At 58.9% G+C, this 15,340-nt stretch overlaps 1 protein-coding gene across 2 annotated transcripts; it reads left to right on the top strand.

Annotated features, from left to right (window-relative positions):
* The first annotated feature begins 1,509 nt into the window (after window positions 1–1,509).
* On the top strand, window positions 1,510–15,340 carry LHX6 (LIM homeobox 6). 2 transcript variants are annotated; one of them, XM_069031891.1, is made up of 10 exons: window positions 1,510–1,584; window positions 2,110–2,250; window positions 2,548–2,730; window positions 2,806–2,927; window positions 8,394–8,614; window positions 10,856–10,956; window positions 11,037–11,132; window positions 12,672–12,846; window positions 13,416–13,519; window positions 15,240–15,340. In XM_069031891.1, the coding sequence occupies exons 1-10, from the start codon at window positions 1,510–1,512 to the stop codon at window positions 15,258–15,260; spliced, it is 1,239 nt and encodes a 412-aa protein (XP_068887992.1). In that variant the 3' UTR covers window positions 15,261–15,340. The 2 variants fall into 2 exon arrangements, with proteins under 2 accessions (XP_068887992.1, XP_068887993.1); XM_069031892.1 differs by lacking the exon at window positions 13,416–13,519 and having other exon boundaries at window positions 15,240–15,334.

Here is a 15,340-nt window from a genome sequence, read left to right as displayed (position 1 = left end):
GTAGGAGCAAGGTGGGTGACTGAGGGCAATGTTCGCCGTGGCCACAGTGTGGGGTTTTCCTTGATATCTGAACCATTCTGCCTGTGGTCACGGTCCCTCCTCACTTGGGACTGGCGTGGAATCTTCGCTCTGGGAGCATAGAACATTCCCAACCCCAAATTCTGGGATTCTGTCCGAGCTGCTGCTTGACACGCTGCCACCTTGTTGCTGCCTTGTACAAACTCCAGCACTGGTGGAGGGAGCACATGGGGGGAAGAACAGGGATGGGCTTGGTGCTGATACCTGTTAGCCCCAGTGCTTTGCATTCACCAGTCGCTGCCCAGGCCCTGTTCCTGGTGCAAGATGTGCGTTGGAGATCTGTCTGCTCTCAGCAGGCAGTGAGAGCAGGAGACCCTGCAGAGCCAAGACTTACTCCCAAGGCTGCGGAAAGGCAGAAGCTGGGCTGGAGTCACCCAGTTCCTGAGCCTGTTTTGGTTTTGTGGGGTCCAGAGAGCCTGGTCTGTAATCATGAGAGCAGTGCCAGCATCTGCTTGGGTGCGTGGTGCTGGACCGTGGTGCTGGACCCTGGTGCTGAGCCATGGCTGCCACAGCCCAGCACCACTCTGGGAATGCAAACAAACCCCACACGGCCCTGCCTCGACCGGTGCTGCATAGGGGGACAGACAGCTTTCGTGGCTGTGTCCATGAAAACTCCTACGTGTTTCTTCTGGAGCAACCAGAGCTAATTCAGACCCTGCCAGTGAGACGAAGGGTTTAAATTGTCCTTTCTCAGCATCTCGCCTCTGCACTTGTCCGCGTCCCCCTGCACTCGGCCTCTGCAGAGCTGGGGACAGAGGGGAGGACGAACTGGCAGGCCTTGGGCTCAGTTTCCTGGGGGTTTCTCAGGCTTTCCTGCAGCCTCGATGTTTAAACCTAGTGCCTTGTATTTATTCTAAAATGGCTTTCATCTGATTTCCCTCTCGGTTAACAATTTAGCTGTCACAATCAATAACGGCGAGGATCCATCCCCGGCCGCCATCAGCTCACGTTACCGTCCTGCAATTACCCGGCGGTGGCACCGCTGCCGGGGCTTTGCTGGGGAATTATCAGGTTACTAATGAAGCCCGGGCAGCGGCGGGCGGCCAGACGCCGCGGCGGTGGGCGCGATCCCCGCTGCCGCGATCGGAGGGGGGCTGCGGGGCCGGCCCGGGCCGTGCGCCCCGTCGGGGCGGGCAGCGGCGGAGGAGGACCGGGACGAGTCGGACCGGGCTGCCCCCTCCCCGCCGCGCCCGCGGGCGGTGCCGCCGCCGGTGCTGCCGCCGCAGGTAGCGGGGCCCGGCGGGGCGGGCGGCCCCCGGGGCGCGGCGGGGGGGCGCCGCTTCCTGCCCGGCCCGCGGCCGCCCCCGGCGGGGGAGCGGGGCCGGCGCGGTTCCCCGCCCGGCTCCCCGCCCTTCCTGCCGCGGCCGCGGGACGCGCCGCCCGCGGGCACGGAGCGCGGCGGCGGCGGGCGGAGCGGGGCGCGCCCGCCCCATGCACCGGAGCCATGGGGGCGGGCAGCCCCGGGGCCCGGGCCGCCGCGCCCCGGCCGGCGCCCAGGCGGGCAAGGTGAGCGCTGCCGCCGCCGCCGCTGCCGTCGGGGCCGGGAGCGGGGCTGGAGCGGGGCCGGGCTCCCCGCGGCGGCCGGTACCGGGGCTAGGGCCGGGCCGGGGCCGGGGCCGCTCGCTGCCTCCCGCGCCAGAGGGGTGGATTTTTCCATCCCGGCGTTTTCTGGGGCGTTTTGTGCTCGGCAGAGGGAGAGGGGGAAGAATTTCGATTTTTAATTACTACCATTAAAAAAATCAAATTTGCAATTCTTTGGGTGGCCTGATGGATTCCCTGATTGACAGCCGGAATTGACACTCTGGTACCTCTTATCTCGGGCATTTACGGCAATTTCTAATTGCAGGTAGTTTGGGGGGTTTTTCAGCGCCTTGGCTCGCATGGGAACCGAGCGATTACTTCAAGAGGCCCGGGTTAAGTGCAGGCAGGGGGAGAATTCAATCCACATTCAAATTGCTTCATTAAAGAGACGCAGCTTTTGTTGCAAAGGATTTAAATGGCCACTAGAAAGTTCTTATTTATTGTTTTGAGGCGGTTTATATAGGGTGCCCCGCGCTCGCCCGGCGCATGGAGCCGCAGCCTCCCTCTCCCGCTCTCTCCATCAAGGTGATGCCGCCGGAGCCGCTGCCCAAGGGGAGCGCCCGCTGTCTCGACCCGCACTCCCGCGCCATGGTAAGCGGGGCCGGGGGTTGCGGGTTCCCGCCGGGACCCGCCGGGCCGGGAACGCGGGTACGCACCGGGCCGGGGGTGTCGGGAGCTGTGGGGACCCGCCGGGATCCGCTGGGCCGGGGGCTGTGGGGACGCGTCGGACCGGGGATTACGGGGTCCCGCCAGGGATGTCGGGGATTTGTGCGGACCCGCCGGGCCGGGGATGCCGAGGACTGCGGGGACCCGGCGGGAAGCTGCGCTTCGGCACTGCGGGGAACGGCGGGGCCCCTGCTGACGGCCCCGCGGCGGCTCTCCCCGCAGTCGCAGCCCGACGGGGAGCCTCTGCCTGGCGCGCTGGAGAAGGAGGACGCCCGCTCAGCTCCCAGCACCCCTTCCACGCCGTCCGTCTGCTCCCCGCCGTCCTCCTCCTCCTCCACGCCGTCGGCCGGCAAAAACGTCTGCTCCAGCTGCGGGCTGGAGATCCTCGACCGGTACCTGCTGAAGGTGAGCGGGGCGGAGGGTGGCGGGGGCGGCGGGGACGGCGGGTGGCCCCGGGTCTCAGCCCCTTCTCTGCCGCAGGTGAACAACCTTATCTGGCACGTCCGGTGCCTGGAGTGCTCCGTGTGCCGCACCTCGCTGCGCCAGCAGCACAGCTGCTACATCAAGAACAAGGAGATCTTCTGCAAGATGGACTACTTCAGGTAGGGACCGGGCCGGGGCCGCTCCGGGGGGCTCAGCCGTCTCCGGCTGCTGCGGGGTCGGGGCCGCTCCGGCGCTGCCGTGGGGAAGGTTTGGAAAAGCCACCGGGCTCCCTGGAGCAGCCGGGTGGGAGACGACCCTCGGGAAACGGGGAGAAAGGAAGGAATGGAGTTTGGGGTGCAAGTACACAACCGCTCGGAGAGATTCCTGCCCTCTGGCCGGGCTGTGCGGGCCGCCCCGAGCCCCTGCTCCTCCCGGCTCGGCGGCGACAGCGCCCGGCTCCGGGGGTGCGGCGCGGATGGCCCCGCGGCGGGGAAACAGGGCTCGAACGGCCTCGTCCCGGCTCCTGCCGGGGGGCAAATAGGTGCTGCCAGCCTGCGGTGCCCAGAGGCTTTCGGGGAACCCCTATTCGCGCTGTGGGCCCACAATGGCCGGAGCGTCCGCGGCGGGAGCGCGTTACGGAACGGAAACGAACGACGGGCAGCGGCTGCGGCCGGCCGGGACTCGGTCCGGACTCGCACACCCGGGCAGCCTGTCCCGCAGGGAGGATGTTCTGGCTTCGACAGTCTTCTTTCTGTTCTAAACCTTAAACCACGAATTTTCCCCCAATTTGACTCGCACGAGGGGATCGAGTATTTTGAGCTCCTCTCTGGGGTTTAACTAAACATTGGAACCCCCGCTCCGACTTTCCCAATCCTACCAGGATGAGGGAATGCTGTTTGACCCGGGAGGAAGGGGAATGGCGGGCAGGAAATGGGAATGACCCCGGCGGGGCGCGGGGGGCTCGGAGCATCCTCCGGCCGCGGCAGAGCTCTCGGCTGCCCCGACGACAGCGGTCAGGGGAGCTCGGGGGAACACCTCAGAGATTCCTCCGGTGTTTTTTATTAAAGGGTCTGCGACTACCCGATTTTCCGCAGCTCAGCCCCTGCCCCCGCCGGGCTCGGTGCGGTGCCGCCGGGAGTGCGGGGCTCACGGAAGCGGGTGCGGGTCTCGGAGAACCGGGTCAGTCCCGAGGCTGCGGTGCTCTGCGTCCTGCCCTGTGGTGGCTTTTGTTGTTGTTATTACTGTTATTATTATTGTTGTTGTTATTTTCAAACTGCAATTTTCGGTAATTTCAGCGAAATTTTCCCCACTCAACATAGAAAGGCACAAAGGGGTCCCGGGGCCTCGGTGCTGTTTTGGGGTACTTTGAGCGTTTTCGTTCGTTTATCACCGTTCTGCTGCCGCTGATGTTTGGTTTGTTTTTAAGAACGGATCTTTCCAAAGGCGGTTTTAAAGTAGCGCCGGGACCTCGAAATGACCTTCGAGCAAATGTGGCAAATAATAGTGTTAAAACAAATCTGTTTTGCGATCCCCGGTACGAGAAGCCCCGACCCCCTCCCTGTTGGGAGCAGCCGGGCTCTGCCCGCCGGTACCGGCGGGGCCAAGGGAAATAAAACGAAAATCGCGGAAGCCGCCGCAGGATGCTCCCGGTTCCTGCGGCGCCCGTTCGGGGGGCGCGGGGGCTCCCAGCCTGCGCTCCGCACTTGTCTTTTGCAAAAAAAAAGGTGGGGGTTTAGAGAGATTTTTTATTTTATTTTGGTGAATCTTCGAGCGGCGGCAGCGACGGCAGCGGCGGCGCTCGGAGCCCGGTGGGCACGGAGCTCCCTCGCTCCCCCCGGCCCCGCGGGGATCGCTGCGGCTCCCGGCCGAGCCCCTGGCCGGCCCCGGTGCGGTGGTCGGGGGTGGCGGGAGGGGGTCGCTCCCGCCGTCTCCCGTGGCAGAACCCGCCGGGCTGAGCCGCCGCCGTCGGTGCCGGTGTGCGGCCGGGAGCCGCTCGCCAGGGCTGGGATCCCTCCGGCTGCCCCTGGCGAACTGGCCTCGTTGTCCGCTCTCTCGGCCCCCTCCTGCACCCGCCCAGCCCTGGGAGCATCCCGGCTGGAGTCTTGTTGACTCCAGTCAGTGGAACCCGGCGCGTGGCACAGGGTAAACCTGATCCTCGGGATGGATTTTTAAATTTTTATCTATTATTTGAGGCACATTATATGTGTGGGGTTTATTTAAAAGCAGAGCAGAAACCCCATCCTAACACGTGTGGTCCTTGGAGCAAGGCAGAGGGAAGGGGCAGTGGGATGCTCTGCACAGGTCACACGGATGCTCTGTTGCTGCTGTGCTGGTTCCTCTGACACCAGGGATGTTGGGGGACGCTGAGGATGAAGGCTGTCAGGCACGGGGCTGTCATGTTCCAGCACCACTGCCCATGGGGAGTGTGGTTAGGTTCTCTCTGTCCAAGTGTCCCTTCTCTGTCCCCATGAGGGGTTGTGTCTGTGCTGGCACTGATGCGAATCCATGGCCTCGTGCATTTTTAAGCGAATGCTGCTGTTTCCTGTGTCTTGTCAAATAATTACATTTGGCATCTAAGGCTCCAGCGTTTCAAGGAGAACCAAATTAAAATTGGAGCTCATTGAGCAGAACATTGTGTTCCCGGGCGATGCAAGGGCTGCTCACAGCCAAGCTCCCACGGCTACAGTCGCCTGGAGGCCCAGCATGATCGTGGTGTGATTCCTACTGTGCCCTGCTGTGACCTTGGTGGGCAGTCTGTAGGCATGTGACCTTGGGGTCACTGGCCAGGCTGTGGCTCAGGTGATCTTCACCCCTTGCTCTTACATCCCTCTGGGATGATGCTCCTGCTCGGGCATCGCCGTGGCTCAGTGTGAAATCCTCACTGAGGCACCGCTGCTGTTCTGCTGTGAGACTGGGGAGATGTCTGGGAGCTGCAGCTGACTCTGAGGGCTGTGTTAGGGGCTTCCTACAGAGTGGACCCAAGAGGGGACAGGAATGTTTGGAGCTGTGAGTGGCCCTGGGGCTGGGTACCTCTTGCCCTGTCCCCACAGGCAGGGATCGACAGGAGGGCTGAGGGAGCTGTGGCACTGGGGTACGAGCAGCGTGGGAGAGACAGGAGGCACCAGGGCATCCTCCCGCCTCTGCTCTTCCCGCGACCCAGATGATGCAGCCGCCCCTGGGGGAGGTGGGATGAGTCTTGTTGGGATGAGTCTTGTTGGGATGAGTCTCTCTGGGATGAGTCTTTCCTGGTAACACTGTAGTTAGTTTCCATCCCCAGAGTTAACCTTTGGGGAGAGCATTCACTCACAAACCATGCACGCAGGGCTCGAGCCAATGGCTCTGATAGCAGCTGGTGATGCTCCAGTTTGTGCCACTGTTCTGGGCTTGGATAAATCCTCTGGCTCTTTGTCTCTTGCTACAGTGTGGCCCTGTCCCCATCCCCATCCCTGTCCCTGCCGGGCAGGTGGCAGAAGTCATGTGGAACCCCTCTCCTGGTGCTCTACTGCTCCGAGCAGATGGGGCTCTTTGGGCTCCCACTGCCCTGCAAGGACGGTGAGCTAAAGCCTGTGTTATGTTTGAGCTGTTATTTGCAGTGGTGATGGGTCAGGACAGACTTTTCACAGGCATTTCTCTCCCCATTCCTGTGTCCCTGGCAGTTGCGGTCCCGCAGTGGTTGTCCCTGCAGTGACAGTCTCTGTTGGCTGACAGTGGGTGCTGTGCCCGGCCCCAGCGCTGTCTCCGCAGAGCCCGATGGCTGCAGCGGTGCCGCAGGTGGGAGTTGGCCGAGAGCCGCAGGCGCAGCATCAGTGGTTGCGGGTGCCGCAGGCTGTGCAGCCCCGTGCCCGCGGTGCTGCTGAGCCTCAGCCTCTCTCCAGGTTCTGCTCATGCCGTGGCTCTGCAGGGACAGCGGCATCAGCCCCTTCCTGTGCTGCTGCCATGGCCACACGAGTCCCCTCGCCTTCGGCAAGCCCTGCCCTGCTCCCTGGGCACTGCTGCCAACCTGGGGAGGTCCTGCCTGGTCCTCGGGAGACACCTGGGTGTCTCCCCCAGATCCCAGCTGACGTGTGATGGGGATGTGTGACCTTTTCTGTGTGGTGCCTGGTGCCTCAGTTTCCCCCATCCCCGTGATGTGCTCCCCCCGCGGGCTGGGATTCGAGCGGGGAGCGGCGATCACCACGTGCCATTAGCTCCCTACGCCTGTCCCTCGCTTGATACTCTTCAGCAAGTACGACTGTTTACATAGCACATTGTTCAAAGTAATTCAATTTGCAGGAATGATCTTTATTTCTAAATAAAAAATTAATACAGTTCTTTTGTTTGTGCGTTTATATAAACGAGCTGGCACAAAGTCAGTTTACAATGTTCCCATCTGAAGTAAATTAGTGAAGTCTCTTAGCTAAGTCTCTGTATAATTTCAGCACAGAAATGTCCCTTTTTTTTTCTTCTTTGGTCAGCTATGGTCAGGCTTAAAAATTTAGACCCTTATTTTCCTCCCAAATAGTTTTGCTGTTAGTAATCCCAGCACCGGACAGTCTTTCCACGTCTTGCTGGGCCCACGGTGGGCAGCAGTTCTGTGGTGTGGGGTCAGGCATGGGCAGCACACTGGCTGTGGTGGCCTGACCCGGGCTCTGTCTCTGCCTGTCTGCAGAGCCTGGGGCTGCTCTGGCCACTGAACTGAAGGGTTTGAGGTGCGGGGTCTCTCCTGTTGCTTGTTGTGGTTATTTCTTGTTGGTGTTTTGTGCCTGCACTGAGAAATGCTGGAGCTGCTGTGGTGAGGGGCTGGCTGGAGCCCTCGGGAGCTTGAGGTGGCAGTGGCAATTCTGGGGCTGTGTGGGGAAGTGCAGTGACTGTGTTGGAGTCAGAACCACCTCTGGGGTGGCAGAAGAGATGCTCCCTTCTCTCCTGATGCTCTCGCTGCTGCTCATTGCATTTATTTTTTTAAGCAGTAATACTGAAATGCAGAAATCAAACCAAGGGCATGCCTGGCACCTCATGTCAGACACTGTCCTGGGGGTTCAGGACCGTGCTCCCTGTGAATTGCCTGCCCTTGGCCATCAGCATCTTGATGGGAATGGGGTTTTTCACACAATCACCTGGTGAGGGGATCCTGGCTGTCTTGTCGCCTCTTCACTGCGATGAGCTACCTTCCAGCATAGCTCATTCCAGCGCAGTCATCATCCTCTCACAGTGAGGAGACCTCCTCCATGGGGGAAAAGCAGATGTGTGCGCCTGTACGTGTGAGGAGAACACACATGGTTTGATTTATGGCAGCAGGAGAGAACCAGCTCTGACACAGTTTCCATCCGAGTCTCACACTGGCTGTTATCAAAATAAAAACCCACGGGCTTGGAAGCTGATTCACGGCGCTGCGTCACCTCAGCGCCTCGGCCGCGTCTGGCGCCTCAGGGCTGCAGTGAGTTACACCCCACTCCTGCCCACGCCGCTGTCACGGGAAAAGGCACTGGTGGGGCAGCTCCACTTCCTCTCTCCACGAATGGGTGTTGTGGGTGTTGGGGCGGTCAGGGTGAGCAATGGGATCAACAGCAGTGCCTGCAACCTGGCATCGTGCTGCCTGCCCTCCTCCTGCCTGCCTTCCCCTGCCTGCCTTCCCCTGCCTGCCCTCACCTGCCTCTTCTCCTCCGCAGCCGGTTCGGTACCAAGTGTGCCCGCTGTGGCAGGCAGATCTACGCCAGCGACTGGGTGCGGCGAGCGCGGGGCAACGCCTACCACCTCGCCTGCTTCGCCTGCTTCTCCTGCAAGCGGCAGCTCTCCACCGGCGAGGAGTTCGGCCTGGTGGAGGAGAAGGTGCTGTGCCGGATCCACTACGACACCATGATAGAGAACCTCAAGCGAGCGGCAGAGAACGGTACGGAGCGCCGGTGGCCTCGGCACGGGCAGGGTGTCACTCTCCCCCGCGCTGACCCTTAGCACAGGGTGTTGGGGTCGGTTCTATCATTGCCAAAAGTGGTGATGGGTGGCCCTGGGAGATGTTGAGCACAAGCCCCTGGGCTGGCAGGAAGGCTCATGGGGTGGCCAACGTGCTGGGAGCACCTGTGGCTCGTGGCAGACCTGTGTGCCGTGGGCAATGCCAGGGACAGTGCCTGCTCCTGCACTGCCCCACATGCAGCGCCTGAGGAAGCTGCTGGGATTTTGAGGCCGTGAGTCATAAATGTAGAAGGTGGGATTGGCAATTTGACAAAACCTTCCCATCATTTTCCACCCACCCTGCCCATCCTGGGTCGTGCCACTCCCAGCTGGACAGCGCTGCACCATGGCCAGCCAGCCTCCACTGTCCCAATCGATTCGGTGACACCGAGGTCACGCAGCACTGCAGCTCCTGTCCCTTCCCCATCCTCCTGCATGGCAGTGCCCAGAGAGATGCTCAGAGGAAAAAATTTGTGGGGTAAATCCAGAGTGGTACTCAGGGAGGCCGGGCAGTGCCAGGGCCTGTCCTGTGGTGGAAAGTACTTCAGCACATGGTGGGCACAGGGAGTGACACGCCATGTCCCAGCCCATGCAGCATGTGGAAACCATTAACAACCTGACAGGAAAAGAATATGTTTCTGTTTACTGTGTTTGAGTAAGAGGATGAAAACAGAGTGCCCAGTTGGGCTGGGAGGGTCCCAGCTCGGACGTGGCTCGCGGCATGTTGGTCCATATGGTCAGCTGCTGCGGGGGCGTGAGGGAGTGATGGGGAGCAAGGATGGAGGGGGAGAAGCCACGCGTCCTGCGGGAGCAGAATGGTGTGAGGACAGCAGGGTCTGGCACTGGGGACTCCTGCAGAGCTGTTGTCCCAGCTGAGGGCTGGGATGGTGGGTTTGCTGCTGCTGCTTGGAACAACCTGCTGGTGTGGGCTGAGCACCAGTGCTGGGCAGTGCTGGGGCACCTGGTGAGTGTCAGGTGTCACTACCTGTGTCCAGGAGGTTTTGAGAAGGGGGTGGGATCACTTTGGAGGGCTGTAGTTGCTGTGGAGTTGGAGGGCCACACTCCCCCCTCCAGTAATTACCCAGCAATTTCTTCTGCACATGAGGTTTTACATACAAGAAAAATAAACAGATGTTGCTGAAGTCAGAGTCCCATTCATCATCCGAAAAGAACAAGTCAAACTATATGAGAAAGTCCTTCAACTCAAGCCAAGACAATCACAGCCCGGTCCAGCTTGTGGAGCGATTGCCGGGCTGTGCAGGCGCATCCTGGGAGCGGGACGAGCGCCAGCCCTGCTCAGCCACCCTCCCTCAGCCACCCTCCCTCAGCCACCCTCCCTCGCCCATTCCTCAGTGGTGCTTCACCCACACTGCCCAGAGCAGCCAGGGCTGCAGCAGGGCCCCAGTGAGGAGCGAGGGATCCGGCTCTGGACGCTGTCCCTGGAGGCTGCACAGCAGCGTGAGCACGGCTGGGCTTGCCCCGACACCGTGCTGGGCAAGGGGGAGGTCAGTGCCCCCCTGGAGGGTCCCCCTTGGTGTGGCTGCTGCTCAGAGCATGGCCACCCCAAGGCCGTGGGGATGGTGCTGCTCCTGCTGCTGCTCTGGGATGCAGGAGGAAGAGGAGGTCAGGTGCTGGGATGATTTGGGGCTGTGGAAAGGAGTGAAGAGCTCACTGGAATGCTCTGAGCAAACGAAAGGACTGATGGAGGGAAAATGGGGTCACAAGGAGCAGTGAGGGCAGGAGTGATGGATGTTGGTGAGCCTGGCAGAGACAGGGTCCCTTCTGAGCCTCTCCCTGGAGGATGTGGCCAAGTGGTGACTGTGAGTCAAGGCCAGTGGGACATCAGTGCTTGCCCTCACACACCACCTTGACCCTTTTCCTGCTCCTGTCTCTCCTTATTCCCTGTGGCTTCCACCACTTGCTGCATTTTTCTTAATTCAACAGTAAACTCCTGGGGAATGATGGCTTCTCCCTCCCTGTGCGTGGAGGGGCTCAGCAGCCCAGGGCAGCTCCTGAGTGGCAGTGCTGGCTCCACTCTTCCTGCTCCCATTCAGCAAGGGACGCTGTGGGTGTCCCACACTGTGATGCCACCAGGTGTGGTGTCCCCCAGCTGAGCAGCTGCCGCACGCAGAGGGGGCAGGTGGGTTTCTGACCTGTGGCTCATAGGGCTTTTCTCCTGTAGGCAATGGGATCACGCTGGAAGGGGCCGTGCCCTCGGAGCAGGACAGCCAGCCGAAGCCAGCCAAGAGAGCCCGCACCTCCTTCACCGCCGAGCAGCTGCAGGTCGGGCAGGAGGGCCGGGGGGCTGGGAGGGGCCGTGGCTCCCCAGCCTCACCCTGAGCCCCTCTCTCCTCTCTCCACAGGTCATGCAGGCACAGTTTGCTCAGGACAACAACCCCGATGCACAAACGCTTCAGAAGCTGGCAGACATGACGGGGCTGAGCCGGAGGGTCATTCAGGTGAGGGCAGGGACGGGCAGGGCAGGGAGGGGGCACCTGAAGGCTGGCACCAGACAGGGCTCACAGCCCCGTGGCTCCTCACCCCCGGCCATGCAGCACCCAGTGGCTCCTCTGCTCCCACAGCGATGCCAGCACCATTCTTTCTCTGTCTCACTCGTGGGTTTTCTATTTGTTTTTCCCTCTTATGATGCAGCCCCAGCAATCTGCAGTAAATCACTGGGTGGGAAAGCTGCCGTTAGCACGGGGTTCTGGAGCGCTGTGCTCTGTCCCAGCCGCTGACACGGAGTGTGGGAGCTTCCCTGGCAGCCGCCCCTGCCACGAGCAGGCAAAGTTCACCAGCGTCAGGAAGCATTGGGATCGAGAAGTTTAAAGAAAAAGGGGTTTTGCAGCCCCAGGGGACACAGTGACAGGGAAGTCCCCGCGCCTGAGCTGGGAGGGGAGGGCGAGTGGTGCCGTTGGGACAGAGAAATGTCCCCTCTGCAACTCCCAGCTCACAGACAGCCCAGCTTTACCTCTTGGTGACATTTATACTCATCACTTTAATGTTCTGCTCACATACTTTCTGCATACAATAAAAACATGAGTGATTAAAATAAATTTCTTTAAGCTTTCATCCAAGACTGTTTCGCCAATGACACATTTAAATTTTGTGTGTGAAAATCTGGCTCGAGCCTCTGTTGTTGAGATTCTCCATTTAGCTAAAGATCAAGCAGGCTGCACACTGGGTGATTTTTTATGTGGATATTTTCTAAAGGCGCTTCGAACAGGAAACAATTTGTCAAACGCTTATGACTGTTTCCTTCTCTGTGGTCCAGTGTGCTCTGCCGTGGAGAGCTGATCTTCATTCAGTCTTGGAGAAGGTTTTTAGTCCCAGCTATCTTTCAAAAATTAGAGCATAAGAAACAGATCACCTCTTTAGCATAAAACCCCACTTCCATGCATGTTTTAACTCTAGGATGTAATTCCGTAACTACTCCTTTAATTAAAAGCAGTGAGATTTGATCAGAGATCTCCTACCTGCTGCTCACACAGACTATGGTTGTATCCCACCACAGTACCCTCCTTCCTCAGCTTTAATGTTCTGATGATGGGGTTTTTGAATATGATAAACCACAAGTGATTGAAACAATATTGTCTTCATCATTCTTAAAGTCACAACTTATCCTAGTTTAAGCTCCTACTCATTTTTGTCTGCTCTTGTTTCTGTCTTTGCCAGTGCTCAAGTGTCCCAACTGATCTCAGCTGTGCTTTTAGGCCAGGTGAGCTGGGGTTGCAGATTAAAATTTAAATAAGACCTTGAAAAGTGCTGCCATCATTTGCAGGGAAGCTGTGCAGGGACAAAGCTTTGCATACACAACTTTCCTCTCGCTCTGCTGAGCGTAAAACAAACCAGTGGAAGCTGGTGAAGTGCAGATTTCTCTATTTTATTCAGTTTTCATAAACACTTCGAAGAGACCCCCATCCAAGGACCCTGGTGAAGGACCACACTCCAACCCAATCGCCTCTCAGCTGTCACAGCGTTCGCTGCTTTTGTTCCAGGTTTGGTTTCAAAACTGCAGAGCCCGCCATAAAAAACACACCCCGCAGCACACGGTGCCGCCCTCGGGAGCGCCCCCGTCCCGCATCCCCTCCTCGCTGTCCGATGACATTCACTACTCGCCCTTCAGCAGCCCGGAGCGGGCCCGGATGGTGACGCTGCACGGATACATCGAAAGTAAGGGGCGGTGGCGGGGCCGGGGCGGTGGCGGGGCCGGGGCAGGGCGGGGGCAGCGCCCGGGAGAGGCGGTGGCAAAACCCTCCTTGTGCTAAGGGTGCAGGGCTGGTGCCCGTGCTGCTCCTGCTCCTTGTGTCTGATTACCTTTGCCTTTGGGATTACCTCGCCCCCAGGAAAGTCAGTGCTTGGGTTTTACCTGACTGGTCCTTGGCCTTCTTGCGCTCTCTGTGTCATGGAGAAGAGGTGTGAGCGTGCCCCCTGGGGCTCGGTGGTCAGTGGTCTCCTTCCTGCTCAGAACAGCAGAGTTGCTTTCCCTGACAGTTCCCGGTGCCAGTGAATGATTTGTGAGTGAGGGGCAGCTTTGGTCATGCCTGGACAGAGGTTTGGCTCTGTGGCTCTTGTGAGGCTTCTCCCCTCCCTCGCCCATGAGTGAGGGCTCCTGCTGTGCCTCTGCCTGACCCGCTGGGCACCTCCTGCTCCCGGCGTGTCCTGGTGGAAGCCTGGCCGTGCCGGATGGAGGGCGTGTGTTGTTTGTAGTAACAGAGGCTGAAGCCTCTTCTCATCCACAGGTCAGGTACAGTGTGGACAAGTGCACTGTAGACTTCCCTACACTGCTCCACCAGTGCACCTCAAAGCAGACATGGAAGGACCACTGTCTAATAGGGGTGAGAAGGTAAATGTAGTCCCTCTTCCAGGCTGCAGGGCCTACCCTCCCCTGTAGCAGAGATTTGTGTGTAACATCATTGCCACCGCTGTCTCCTGTCAGCATCACTGCCTCTCCATGACCTTTGGCAGCTGCCACCCACCCATGTGTCTTTCCTTAGTTTTGGGGGCCCTTAGGTTGATGTACCCACTGTCGGTCAAAATGGCATCGCTGTGTTTTTCACTGGACACCCCTCGTTGTTGTGATGCGCTGGGACTGTGCGCCTGCATCCGCAGAAAGCTCTCACTCCCTCCTGCCTGAATCCTCCCTGGTTTCCCCTTCCCGTGTGCCCTGGGCTCTGTCCTGCTCCGTTCCTCAGGCGCCTGCACGTGTTGTCAGTGTGAACAGCAACTGGCTGTCAACAACGGAGCAGGGGGGAGCTCCAGCATGCACTAACTTCCCAGTTTTCCACGAGTTAACAAAAAAGATTCATTTCTTGTGGATTGCAGTATTGCTTAAAAAAAAAAACAACAAAAAAACAACAACTGGCTGTTACAATATCTGAAGTAGGAATGTTATTTCACAATGCCTGGCCAGGAGACAATACTGCATGTTGATATTTTTCTGTTCAGCACTTACAGTATCTGTTCTAACACATGGCTTATCGGGGGCAAGATTTCTCAACATGCTTGGAAGATTTTATTTAGGACCCCAGCTTCAGTGGCTTCCTTTTCAGGGAACACTGAGCCTTTGGCAACTCTCAGTGGTTTTAGCTTTTGTCTTCACTGTTAGAGGTTCTCAGCACCTCTCTTTTCAGATCTCTCTCAGTGCAGCAGCTTATTGAGCTATGTTTCAATGGGCAGAAGCAGGGACCCAGCAAAGTTATTTTTTCAGTCTAAATTCTACCATTTTTTCATATCTGCCCAGCAAGCTGCAGAGTTTTCACAAAACATTATACAGTCCTGGTGCTGTTGTTAGAGAAGCTTCACTGCAGCAAGCAGCTCCTGATTTAAATGCAATTACTGGCTCACAGCTGTTGCAGAACAGGGTTCTCGGGACACAGAGCTTCCCCCCAACCAGCTCCTTTTCTAAACAATCACTTGCATGTTGAATTCCTTAAAACTGAAGTAGCTTTTCTTTCCCCACATCCAAAAATTTTTAATAGCTGAGATAGCTGAGATCCTGGGAAAACTCATTTAAATGCTGAGTGTGTGTTTCCCTCTGCATGGAGCACCCCCCACCCTCCTCTTGGGGTGCCCAGTGCAGTGGCTGGTGAGAACTGAGCTGTGACCAGCTCAGCGGCTGCTCCCCCTGCCCGAAAGCAGGGAAGGGGCTGTACCTGCAGAGCAGCGAGGTGCAGTGTTTTGGGGAGCCTGTGCTGATCAGTGAGTGAGTGAGGTGGACAGTCAGGGCTGCTGGTCATGGTCTTTGTCCTCCTTGGTAGCTGCTGTATCATGGAACAGATGAGTGAAGTGCTGCCCGGTTTTGTTTGGTTTCACAGCCGAAGGTGTGGTGCACCTCTGCCACAGTCCCGTTACCTCCCACCTGGGCTCCTCAGTGTGGCCCCGGCGGCTCCTTCCCTGGGCAGGGCTGGCAGCTGCCGGGCAGACAGTGCTTCCAGAGAGGGATTTCCTACGAGGAAGTGGCTGCCACAGCAGAGCCCGTGTGTGTTCTGCTGCTCCCTGCAAGCACATCGCCACCGCGAGGGCTCTGTCTCTGGAAGCCGCTGACGCTCCCGTTTTTCCCCCAGGTCATCCTCTTTCAGTACTGACTGCGCGGACTCTTCCTCACCTGTCCATGGCCCTACCAGCACCACTGCCCCTCAGCCGCTGACACAGCGCCCAGCCCACG

Source organism: Aphelocoma coerulescens, chromosome 17, assembly GCF_041296385.1.
Source record: "Aphelocoma coerulescens isolate FSJ_1873_10779 chromosome 17, UR_Acoe_1.0, whole genome shotgun sequence".
Taxonomy (NCBI): Eukaryota; Metazoa; Chordata; class Aves; order Passeriformes; family Corvidae; genus Aphelocoma; species Aphelocoma coerulescens.
Note: the sequence above shows the minus strand (reverse complement) of the source record. Positions and strands in the feature narration are given on the sequence as shown.